Source organism: Phoxinus phoxinus (assembly GCF_949152265.1).
Source record: "Phoxinus phoxinus genome assembly, chromosome: 3".
NCBI classification, from domain to species: domain Eukaryota; kingdom Metazoa; phylum Chordata; class Actinopteri; order Cypriniformes; family Leuciscidae; genus Phoxinus; species Phoxinus phoxinus.
This window is the reverse complement of record NC_136878.1, coordinates 19439250-19451675: the sequence shown is the minus strand read 5'-3', so window position 1 is coordinate 19451675 and position 12426 is coordinate 19439250. Positions and strand designations below refer to the sequence as shown.

Here is a 12426-nt window from a genome sequence, read left to right as displayed (position 1 = left end):
ATTATATTATTTAACTAATGGAAGAAAAAAGGAAAAGGAAAAAGACTTCCCACCGGTTACAGCTGCGACCAAGAATTGAACAAATACTTATAGTGAATGATGACTTTGGCTGTGGAAAAAAGACGTAAAGAAAGTGAATATTGGTTGTCCCTAACATTCTCCAGAGTAAATATTGACAGTTTTAATTTTGGGTGAACTGTTCCTTTAACTGTAAAATCACTTCACACACTCCTGATCAGCAGGTGGCAGTAGAACTCAAGCTTCGCTATCACACCTTTCATATTAAATATGCAGCTCTGCATCATCGGTACACACTGAAACAGCTCATGTGCTGGTGTGCGGCGGTATAACACGGTGAACGCAACCCACTTTGACTAATCTATTCGTCCATCTTTGGATGTATTTTTAAATGTGGTGTCTCTGACGTCGACTATAACCAGAGACTGAAATCTCCCATCGGAGCACAGACGCTGTTACAGCACACGGGACCGCTGGTGAGTGACACTGGCCCCGATGGCCAAGAACACGCTGTCTTCGCGCTTCAGAAAGGTGGACATTGATGAATTCGACGAGAATAAATTCGTGGACGATCACGATGAGGCTGCAGACCAGCAAGGACCTGATGCGGCGGAAGTCGACAACCTTATCAGGCAATATCCTTTAATATGAGCGCAACGGTTTTGGGGATTGAGACATGAACGTGAGCCCGTGTGACATGAGCGCGCGCCTGAGCCTCGCTCGGTACTGTACTTGGGCATGATGACGTGATGATTGTGCTGCCTTGTTTACAAGATTTTAACATCGCGTTGTTTTGTGTTCTTTTAAGCTGCAACGACACAATTGTGTTAAACGTATAAAATGCAAATAGGTATCAATATCAAGCTTCACAGCTATTTTTAACATTGATATTTGTAAGAAATGTTTCTTAAGCACCAAATCAGCATATTAGAATAATTAGTTTACGTAATATTATAGAGGAAAGTCAACTTTATAGCTGCCAATTAATTTAATCGAAAATGCTGGCTAGCGATTATATGTATATATATATATATATATAATTACTCTTTGAAAAGGCCAATGCAAAAGGCCAATGCAACAAATGTGTCATTTTTAAAAGGTTTTAAAGTTTGTGAAAGCATGTTTTATGCCTGATAACAACTATAAATTCCCAATGGTCAATTGTCAATAAGGAAAGATCCAAACAATACATTACTTTTTTTTGTGAGGGGGATCATTTAATGTAACAGTACATAAAAATTAATAAGTTATTCTAAATGGAATTGTTTTTCCACTGGTCACAAGTCCTTTTCATGAGACTGAGCTATCATAAATTGTACATATTTTATTATGACATTTTAAATACCTTTTATGGAGCTTTAACAGACAGACATTATCTTTTAGAGAGGTAAACTGGAAGTAACAGCTCGGGTCATGTGAATGTTTACAACAGCCATGTAAAAATTAAATTATTTACACTTGAGAGCTCTGTATAAAATATACCAGAAACTCTTTTTAGACCCTTAAACTCAAAATATCCTTTGATTTCAAATGTAACCAATAGGATAAAAATAGTTAATTTGCATTCAACACTTGATGGGTAGTATGTTTTTAGAAGCAGTGAAATGTTTCTCTTCATTTGAAGTGGCTTGTGTTTGAAAATTTAATTAAACTGACCAAATATCAACTTTTATTTTGTATAATATAATGTAGTATTGTATTACCGGTAATTTATTCAGCTGCTGAGAACAAGAGCGGTCTGACATTTCAGATACATCATTATGTCACAGTGTTCCAATTAGGCTAGACTGCGCTCATCATAATAGGCATTTGAAGCAAACAGTCGTCTGCATTGTGTCACTGTATATAAACCTGTCCAGGAGGGTTGTGAATCCACACACTATTGTCACGTTGCCATTTGTTTCCTTGAACTGTATAGGCTGAGGTATACAATGGTGTGATTGTCTCTGTGATCTTCCTGTCTGTTTGTGATCTCCATGGTGCCAGTTTTGCTCACAGGTGAAATGTGCCTGAACATGATCTCCTCAAGTTTTTGGATGAAAAGTTGTTGCCAATAATGTGATAATTCATTCTGCTGTTACTACCCTCTCTGAGCTGTCTAAAGGGTTGGGATTTAGCCCTGGCAGGATGTCAAATGAAATTTGGCTGCCATATCTGAGGCCCGTCACCTCATGACTTCTCCCCTCATTGTGCCACTGCCCTGAGACCTCTTGATTTGCATCAGGCTTCCTCTTCCTCTCTGCTCTACCATGGTACCTGGTTCAGTAAGTTCCTGCTGATGTTATCTTGAGTTGATTTGGTTGAACAGTTGAAACATGTGAGACTGAATCTTTTATGCAGTTTACTCTCACATGCCACAACTAGGAGATTCACTGTTCCAGTGTTTCCCACTTAAAGTCTCAAACCTGTAATAAGCACTCATTAACCTTTTCTATGGACAGTAGAGTATCATGTGAAGGTCCTCTAACGTGAGACTCTCAGGCTAGATGTGCAGCTTTTGAGTGTGATGGTCTGTCTGACTGGTGGGCATCAGTATCTGACTTGTTTCGCAGCACTTCTTCTGTGCAGTGGGGCAGAATGCAAAAAGCTTGATCTTGCTGAACTGCAAGATGTTATTATAAAGCGCTGAGCAGCACTTTGAAAAACAAGAGGTCCCAAAGGAACCTTACATACTCCCTGTTGAGTTTGTTGACGTTTTGAATGAATCCCTGGCAGTACATGCATTTACCACACTCTTGATGCGGGGTAGAAAAGGGGGATTTTATAACCTAAATTCTTTATAAAAATAATATTAACTCAATTTTATACATTAATAAATAAAAACATGTTTTAAATGATACAATATTTCACTACTACGTATTGTGAAACATTACAATTTAATGACTGTTTTCCATTTTAATATTTTTTTAAAATGTAATTTGTTCCTATGATGGAAAAGTTTGATTTCCAGCATCATTACTTCAGTCTTCAGGGTCACATGATCACTGTAACACCTCATAGAAATCATTCTGATATGCTAATTTTCTGCTCAAGAAGGATTTCCCATTATTAACTGTTGAAAAGTTGTGCGGCTTAATTTTTGTGAAAACCATGATACACTTTTTTTAGGATTCTAAAAGAACAGCATTTATTCGAAATATAAATATTTTGTAACATTATAAATGTCTCTAATGTCACTCTTGACCAATATAATGCATTTTTGCTAGATAAAATTATTCATTTCTTTCAAAAAACAATCTTACTGACCCCAAACCTTTGATGGATGGATGTTCCAGAGTGGAGTGTTAGATCTTTTTGAATTCTCATTTATGGTTCTCTGAGACTGGTTATTTTGGGACGTGTACGGTTGTCTTTAAGAAGTTAATGTTAGGGTATCTCTGACAACCTAATTAAAAACATGTGGACAGATCCACCTTGTAAAATCTTTCATGGTGTTTGTCGTGAAAACAAAATAAAGACATTTTAATTAATGTCTTTATTTTGTTTCTGAATAGTTGAGTGAAATGTTAATTTATACTGCAACTAAGAAACGAACAGTCTCATATTTTAATGCTTTAATTGAGAAAAGAAATACGGTGATGGATATACAATTCCAAACTTAGGTGGAATGTCCTCAGCACAGCGTGAGAAAAGTACATCTGGGGACAAAAAGTTCCCAGATTAAGAAAATATTCTGGAACACAAGGGCGCTGAAGACGAGTGCCTTGAGACTCAAGAGTGATCTCTGTTTTGCTTCTATTTTGAGGCTTTCTAATTTTATTATTGAGGTCACAGCATCTAAAATTTGAATAGTTAGATTTAAAAGTTGATATTAATTAATTTCGAGACTGAAATTAAACTAGGGTTAGCCGTGTGTCTATCATATTAATGCACGGTGTCATTCACAGTTGTTGGAGAATGTAGTGGCAAGCGGCTTCAGCGTACCAGACAATCAATCATCCGTGTTCCTGAGAGTTTAGTCCCGTCTAAAAGAATCATTTGTTTTGAGAAATTCCTTAGGGTTCAGCTTGAGGGTGCGTGTATATGTTTGTGACAACTTCATCTGAGAAACCTAGTTCCCCCTAGCCAGCTTATGTAAAATTTAAAGCTTCATTTTTTTATTTACTGTAGGTATGGTTAGAACTAAGGCTATTGATTGTCTTCCTTAACCAGCTCTAATGCACAGGGGACATGATGGCAGCCCTTCATATTGCTCTTAGGAACCCTCCAATCAACAGCAAGAACCCTGCAATAAAGGTACAGACAGTTTTAACAAAACGTCTTTTTACAATGAAGTACATTGAGCACATATTGCACAATTTCTTGAAATACACCATCTTTTCTGTCTTTCATTCCTAGGAAAGAGCTCAGACTGTGGTATTGAAGGTTCTGACATCATTTAGGGGCAGCGATATAGAGCCCGCTGTTAAATCTCTCGACAAGAATGGAGTCGATCTTCTTATGAAGTATATCTACAAAGGCTTTGAGAGGCCCGTAGAAAATAGCAGTGCCATATTGCTGCAGTGGCATGAAAAGGTAAACCCAAGAATTTTGTTCACTCAGTTTGTCCTGTTTAAGTCAGTAGTTCACAATGTAGGTACAAAACCATCAGATATGTAATACACATTTTTAGTGGGCTATATCTAACATGAATAAAACGTGACTTTAATGTGGGGTGCATGTTTTTCCCTCCCTATCTTTTATAACAGGCATTTGCCATTGGAGGACTAGGCTCTATTGTTCGTGTTCTGACAGCCAGGAAGACTGTATGACTACCTGAGCAGACCTGGAAACAATGTCGCTAAGAGACGCAGAGGACATGAGGCAGGTTTGCCTGTTACTTAAAGGAAACAACATAGACCATCGTTTTGAATGCTACTGCCCTGATGAAGAAAGAAAAAAAACTGTAAACGGTAGAGAAACAACAAAGCACTTGTTTCAAACTGAAAAAAATATGCTTGTGTAAAAGTGAAGCAATGTTCATATGTCAATATATCATAAATTATTCTATGATATACTGGCATCAAAAAAAGATTTCAATCCGACATGGGTTTTTTGAGGGAAAAAATGGAAAACAAAACAACCCCGGTGTACGTGCTATGAGTAACATGTGGTGAATAAAGATCAGGTGAGTGTGAGCACCAAAAGCGAGTCAGTACATATGAGGTTGTTGTTTGATTAGTTACATTTAATCAATGTTTTATTTTCATATTTTATTTCACATCTTTTGTCCCATACTCCTTTGTTTTGTTTTTTTGTGCAGAAGTTTAATAATGGAACCAGTGATGTGTACACCAAAGGGGTAGAGTGGGAATCATTGTAAAGTGCCTGCTACAATAAAGTAAATGGATCTCCTTTATGTTGTCGTCTGTGTTTGATTTAGTTTTAGTATATGATTTATGCAGAGTATGAACAGAACTTGCCTCATCGCCCATATAATAAAATGGTAATATTGTACAACAGACGTGTCTAACCTCTTTGACAGTTCTATCGGGATGGTGACCTACAGAAGCAGGAAGGGCAGGGTAATTAAGATAATACATATCAGGAAAAGAAGATAAAGGGGTCTTCAAAGAATTCTGAAGGATGTAATACTGATAACTTCCATCATGCCAAGACTAGAGCCCCAGGGATATCATTCATGGAACAGAGTGCTGTAATCTCACTGCTGGGCGGCACAAGGACCAGGAGCTGTATATTCATCTATAAATGTCAAATGGTTTTTCATGTGTATGGGCTGAATCGAATATTTGGCGAGTTTCACAACACAGTCTTAATTAGGGATGCACTGATATTAAAAATTTGTTACGACCAATAACTGGTCTATTAAATCATATAGTATTGTGTCTAAATAAAATACAAAATGTAAAAATCAGTCATTTAAATGCTACAAGTGAATCACAACATTTATATTGGATTTAAAATTCATATGAATTCTGAGACTTGATAAAGAATTCAAGCGTTAAATTATTAGTGTTTTAAAAATGTTAAGTAAATGAGATGATGGCAAAAAATAATTTAAAAGGAAGAAATTAGCATAAACAAATACTTAAACCAAAAAAATTAAACCTATCATTTAGATTTTTTATCTAAAATATCACGATACCTATTCTTAATCACTTCTGTATCCGTTGTTTTAGTGCACATTTACTCATAGAATGTATTAAGGAACACCAAAAATGAAGCAAAACAGTCATAAACTTTTTAATATTCTTAAATAGCATTCTTAAAAACAAAAAGCTTGCATGTTTTGGTTTCATCACTGTTTTTTTTTCTCTGCATTTAACAACAAACATCAAATATAATTTGGCAACAGATAAGACAAAACAGTTAAGTGATTAAAAACACATGACACAATTGGACAATGCAAGTATGTTCAACTAGCAACTCTAGAACCCCTTAACTTATAAAGAAAGAGTATTCTGACCATTACATCACTTTTGAAAATGTTCCCTCCCACAACAGTAGGAACTGGTAAAAATCACCATTACTACACCTTAGATCTGGCCCCATGTTGACAATAGAAAACAAATGCAGTTGATTTTCTTTCTGTTCCTTCCAATCATGGCTGCTAATGCATTTACAGCATTCATTAAAATGGTGCAAGGGGCATCAACATTTAACAGATCTGCTAAATAACATGCATCTACTACAGAAATGTGGGCAATTGGTAAGAAAACACTTAAATAACAACAAAAAAGGGGTATTGCGTTTTCCCCTAAATCTTAAGTTGGTAGGTTTCTGCTGTGGTACATTTCACATATAAGTGCTTTAAGTCCGTATTCACCCCTGTGCTCTCAGATGAATGGTGTGGTGTGAATACAGCACTATCCCAGGACAGTCTGAGCGAGAACTTACAGAGCTAATTTATAGGATGGTGTGAAGTTAAGATACTTGTTATACACACATACTAACATAAATTAAATAAGGCAAAAACATTCGACAGTTCACCAGTCAAGGTCAGACAACTAATGGAGAGGAAACGGTGACATCCACCATCTGTTTCCCTCTTCATCTCCATCCAGCCCTCCTCCTTTTGGCAAACTAAAACAGTATAATAATTAAAAAATAAAAGCTCGGTGCCTGCAAGACAATAGATTGGGCAGTGGATTCCATGTTAAAGTTGATTCTGTTTGGCAGTGATTTGTTTCGTTAGCAAACTTCTCTCTTTTTACACAAGATAATTATTATTATTATTTTTTTTTTTAAATAAGCGCGTGGAAGCAGCTATGACTTGAAAACGTGCAAAAAAAACTAGACTAAAGTAGAGAGATGACGGTATTTTACGGGATCTTGTGCTCTCCACATGCAAGAATCTTTTGGTCCTATTTGAATGTCCATGATAAAACCTGCAGTTTGGGGGAAGAGTTGGTAAACGTTGAAGAATCCGTCATCATGTGTGCCGTTTTGTACCAGAGATCACAGACGGAGAAAGGGATGAGGAACATAACAAAATGATCAGACATGCCTCTTGCCAACAGCCCAATAAATAACATCAGAATAAAACTTAAATAGTGCAAGTAAAGTGCAAGGCTGTTATTGTAACCGCTATCATCGTAATGATCAAAAATGAACCGAACGAAACACTGATCACATCACTTCTTACTAGACCGATGCAATGCACTTGTCCTTGAGACAGATGGGTCGTGAAGGAGGGATGCTCTTATGCCATGATCCTTGGAATGTCAGCTGACTGCACTTGTGTGAAGTGGCGGGAGGGTGCGCAGTTGAGACAGTGGCATGGTCCATTCACAGATTAGACTAAAGAACACTGCCCCTGTCACATGCAGAGGGTCATCTTTTCACAGATCTGCCACGACAAACAACCCAGACAGACACTTCTCTGCATCACATTGACCTCTTATAGAACTATACATATATTTATATATATATATATATATACACAAATTTGTACTTATATACAGGAGTACGCCTGTACATCTCTGTGACACTATAAAAGAGAACTTGGTTGGCTATTGGTGTCCACTGCACACATGGAATAAGACATTAGGTTATTACATCAGCTATGCAAGTATGGGCTTACCACACTACTGAGGCATGCTAAAAAGAATCTCTTTTGAAGAAACGCTCGATAAAAATGGAGATTCTGGTGTCAACGTAGCGATTAATTAAGGACCAGTTAGCTGATGACCAAAATAACCCAAAAGAGGCACAGCGCGGTGGACCTCCTTCAAAAGGCCAGGCTAAAGTCCACGAAATTTGTGTCGAGACGAGAAACGAACACGTTTTAATGAACGAAAACAAACAAGAAAGGCAAGACAGAGCAAATAAATGCAAACATGCTGCACGCTCCCTACGGAAAAAATTGTGTAAACGTTGCAGAGGCAAAGTGTTGAGAAGGGAAAACAAACTTCCTTCTCCAAAATGTGTTTTGCCAAAGCCTTAGGCTCATCTTTTTGGAAGTATCTCCCTGGAATTACACCAATTGACATAAAAAAAATGTTTCCAAATCTCTTTCTGAAGTCTCCTATGTTATCTTGTGCTCTCGAATCACCTTCAGAAACGGCGATAGCTTCCCTCAACAGGTCTGAACGCCCGTGTGCCTGCGCTCGTACACTCATACGGTACATGCATGTAGTAAATCTCTGTGTTCTTCTGTGTGTTGGGAGCAACGCGTTCGCATCTAGGTGTGTGTAGTTAGTTAAAATCTAGAAATGCATGTGAACTAGACAAACTGTAAATATCTGCCCACAATGATGAGATATTTTCTCTTGAACTATCTAGATCTAAATGAGATTAGGTTAAACAACCAGCTTATTCAGAATAAACTACCTACAACTTGTGTATCCGTGTATGGACATGAGCACGTATGTGAGTGTGTGTGTGCGTGCGTGTGTCTGGAATTTGGCGTGGTGCCACCATGTGGTCAATAATTATCCAACAAGCCATCAGAGAAGAGGTTTTGCACATCCAACATGGCCGCCAGCTCTAGCACATGTTTCTGTAGAAGGCTGCTCTCCACTATCTCCTGTTTCGGCAGCTGGGGGTACGATTCTGGAAAACTCCTCGCTTCCTGTAACGTGCACAGAAACAGCATCCTCATCCAGCTGCTTTGTGAAACCATCTTGAATAAAAAACTGTGTTAAACTGCTGCAGTCTTATAAATGTGATCTCTATTTGCGGTTACACTTATCTGAAAGGGTTTGGCTCTAAAAAAGTTTGGGCATGTTTTCACCTGGTCACTTCATGCGTTTTTACCGATCGAATAGCTATCTGAATGGTTTATAACGGTTCTATTTATACTTGGCCACATAAATGTGTCTCTGGAAAACAGATATAAATCGGATTTAAAAGCGCCTCGAAAGCGTTTCGGAGGGCATTTAAACCTGGTCACGATCTTTTCAGAGAAAACGCATAAAAGTGACCAGGTGTAAACAACAGGCCCTTTGAAATGACATTGACTTGAATTGGTTCTGCTTCCAGAGGACCTGGATTTGTTCATCTATCTTTTTCAGTAATGCGGCTGCAGTTTTCAGTCAGTAGTTCTCAAACTGTGGAGTGTGTAGTTCCACCAGGAGGTTAACAACAATACATAAAATGTATATTTTAAATGATAATTTTTCAGTGTCAATTATGTCTTTTATATATGTTTAATGCAGCTTTGTATGTTTAAGACTTTGGTCATTAAAATGAAAGGTTTGTAATGTTCGCAACACTGCTACTTACTCCCATATTTAATAAAAAGGCAACGTTTCGACCCTACTGGGTCTTCTTCAGGCAAATGATAAGACTTTGGACATCTCATAATTATTATTGTGGGATACAAAGTATTATTATTTATTATATTTATAAAGTATTATTAAAATACCATTATAGTATCTATTAATATTTTGAAGTAGCATTTATTTTTTATATTTTTAGTTTTCATTTTCGCTATTTATAATTTGTTTATTTTTTTTGTAATATTTATTTTTATTTAAATTAAAATTTTAGATTTAGTTTTTTTATTAAATGAAAATTAGAAATGTTGCAAATAACTGAAATAAAATAAGTTTAAGTAGAAAAATGTAAGAAAAAAAACAGGTGATATATATATTTATTGTTTCTTTATTCTTCTTCTATTGGACCTCAACTGAAGTCAATTTCCTTAAGGCAAGCTAGTAGCCTATTAATAAATGTAACCAGTCTGTTTAAAGAATACATTTAAAGACGAGCTGCAATACCTCATATTTAAAAGTATATTTAGTATTTATGTGTTTGAACTGAGCTGCATATTTACACTTTACACTTTATATCCAAAATGGTTTAAAATTTGTGTTTTTTCTTATTGTTGCTTTAATATCAGGTTCGTGAGACAAATATGACTATTATTTCACTGATTATTGATTGACAAATTGTGTTTATTATAGTAACATATATAATATGAATTCAATTCAGTCTCACCCGGAAGAGCTTGTGTAATCGGAGCGTGGTGCAGCAGAACACGAAACGGATCATGAGCAGTCGCAGAAACTCATCGCCATAAAACTGCAGAAAGGCCTGATCTGGAAGACAGTCAACAGGAAAACTATGAAATATATATCTGTCCATTGGTCCAACTAGTCAATGATGTAAACAAATTTATGAAAGCATAAAAAAAAGCACAAAACAAATGACAAGGGATAATGGCACATATTGGCATTACCTATAACTCGGGAACTCGTGATCATCTGGCCAATGTCATGGAAAACCTTCCGCATGAGCTCCTGGGCCTTTTCCCACAATCCATAGCGCATGCTGCTCAGTCCACAGACAGACAGGAAGCCCATGAGGGGGTTGTAGAGGAAGAGAGTAAACAGACTTCCACGCTGAGACTGGTCTACAAGCGAGTAAAACGGAAAACAACAGTATAAAAATACAATAGATAATCAATATAATAACAGACAATCTTACTTAAAGGGGAATAAACTAAATAGAAAAAAAAAAAAAAAAAGCAAAGCAAATATATATTTTTAAAATTCTCTCTCAACAAAATGTCAAAACAAACAAAAAGGAGACCTTGCATGCTCTTCGGATATGCTGTTGGAGAAAGAAGGCATACAAGTGGTTGGCCGAACAGGTTGGAGAAATTCTGTGGAAAGACAGGAAGAAGTCAAACAGTTAGTTTTACATTATTTTTCATTTTTAACAATAAATGTACTCTACTAGCAGTGAATGGTTCATGTGTTATAAATGTACACTAGGGGGCACTCCATTATTGAACAAAGCAGACAACTAAAGAAAATCAGTTGAGGAGGAAAAACCTGAAACAAAAGGTGATCAAATCAATCTATAATAACTCCCTATTCAATGTATCTTACTTCTCGTGTTTATCCTAGTAAATAAGTTAGATTGTCTTACTTATAGAGCAAGCACATGGCTGCTCTTGAATAATGAATGGCCTCATGATGTCACAGAATGCAATGCTGCAATGATGGAACAAATGTAAGCGCATGACAAAGAAAAGGAGACAGAGAGTTGATGTCTCACCTTATAAGCTGTGCTGTTGGATGAGTCCACAATGAGAAACAGAGGTTTCCTGGTGAAGGGGAAAAAGTCTCCTGGGTGGAGGCTGAAAAACACACATTTGTGCATTATATGCGTGTTAAAATAACAATGTCTCAAATGTGTAGTAAGCACATGGTTTCAATGTACAGTAGGCTAGCACAGAATGGGTGTCAATGAAGGCTCACCAGTGCATCTCTTTTTGGGCCTGATTTCTCTTCTGCACCATCTCACCGTTCACCACATCTCGGTTAGTATTGGTCAGGACACCTCCAAAATCATAAGGTCCTGTAAATAAATGTTAAATGTGATGTGAAATAATGATGGGACAGATCGTACTCCTTCTCGTATGCATCCAAATGTAGCATCATGATTATTTTTGCAGTGGGACTAGTTTTCTGAGAGGATCAAATTCTGTTTCTCCATTTCCAACACTGTTCAAAAGTCTGGGTTCAGTTAAAAAAAAAAAACATTTGTATTCAGCAAGGATGCACTAAATTGTGTAAATTAAAACTGACAGTAAAGACATTTATAGTGTTACAAAAATAAATTAATTTCCACAAAAATATTAAGCAGCTCAACTATTTTCAACATTGATACATTATAAGAAATGTTTCTTGATCACCAAATCGGCATATTAGAAAGATTTCTGAAGAATGAAGTAATGGCTGTCACAGGAATAAATTACATTTTAAAATATATAAAAAAGTACAAAACAGTTATTTTAAATAGTAATATTTGACAATATTTACTGTTTTTACTGCATTTTTGATCAAATAAATGCATTATTGTGAGCATAAGAGACTTCTTACTAAAACATAAAACAAAAATCGTATGACACCATGCTTTTGAACATTAGTGTATATCATTTCTGTGGGTGGTATTTCCTAAAAAAAAGAAGTGCTCTACCGTTAGCTGAGCTAAATTACACCTGGTATTCTCGCA

At 36.5% G+C, this 12426-nt stretch overlaps 2 protein-coding genes across 4 annotated transcripts in view; one reads left to right on the top strand and one right to left on the bottom strand.

Moving 5' to 3' along the window:
* Positions 1-280: 280 nt before the first annotated feature.
* On the top strand, positions 281-5356 carry arpc5lb (actin related protein 2/3 complex, subunit 5-like, b). Its single transcript, XM_079606777.1, has 4 exons — positions 281-654; positions 4183-4254; positions 4357-4533; positions 4707-5356. The coding sequence occupies exons 1-4, from the start codon at positions 514-516 to the stop codon at positions 4767-4769; spliced, it is 453 nt and encodes a 150-aa protein (XP_079462903.1). The 5' UTR covers positions 281-513; the 3' UTR covers positions 4770-5356.
* A 2867-nt stretch (positions 5357-8223) lies between these two features.
* scai (suppressor of cancer cell invasion) overlaps positions 8224-12426 on the bottom strand; it is a 33336-nt gene continuing 29133 nt past the window's right edge. For 2 of the 3 annotated variants that reach the window (XM_079608553.1, XM_079608552.1), the window contains exons 12-17: positions 11670-11769; positions 11467-11548; positions 10996-11068; positions 10643-10816; positions 10402-10502; positions 8741-9031 (exon numbers count right to left, since the gene is read on the bottom strand). In XM_079608553.1, the coding sequence (XP_079464679.1) occupies positions 8885-9031; positions 10402-10502; positions 10643-10816; positions 10996-11068; positions 11467-11548; positions 11670-11769 (677 nt within the window). In that variant the 3' untranslated portion in view covers positions 8741-8884. Of the gene's footprint in view, positions 9032-10401; positions 10503-10642; positions 10817-10995; positions 11069-11466; positions 11549-11669; positions 11770-12426 lie in introns of all 3 variants that reach the window. The other variant, XM_079608551.1, reaches the window with a different exon arrangement.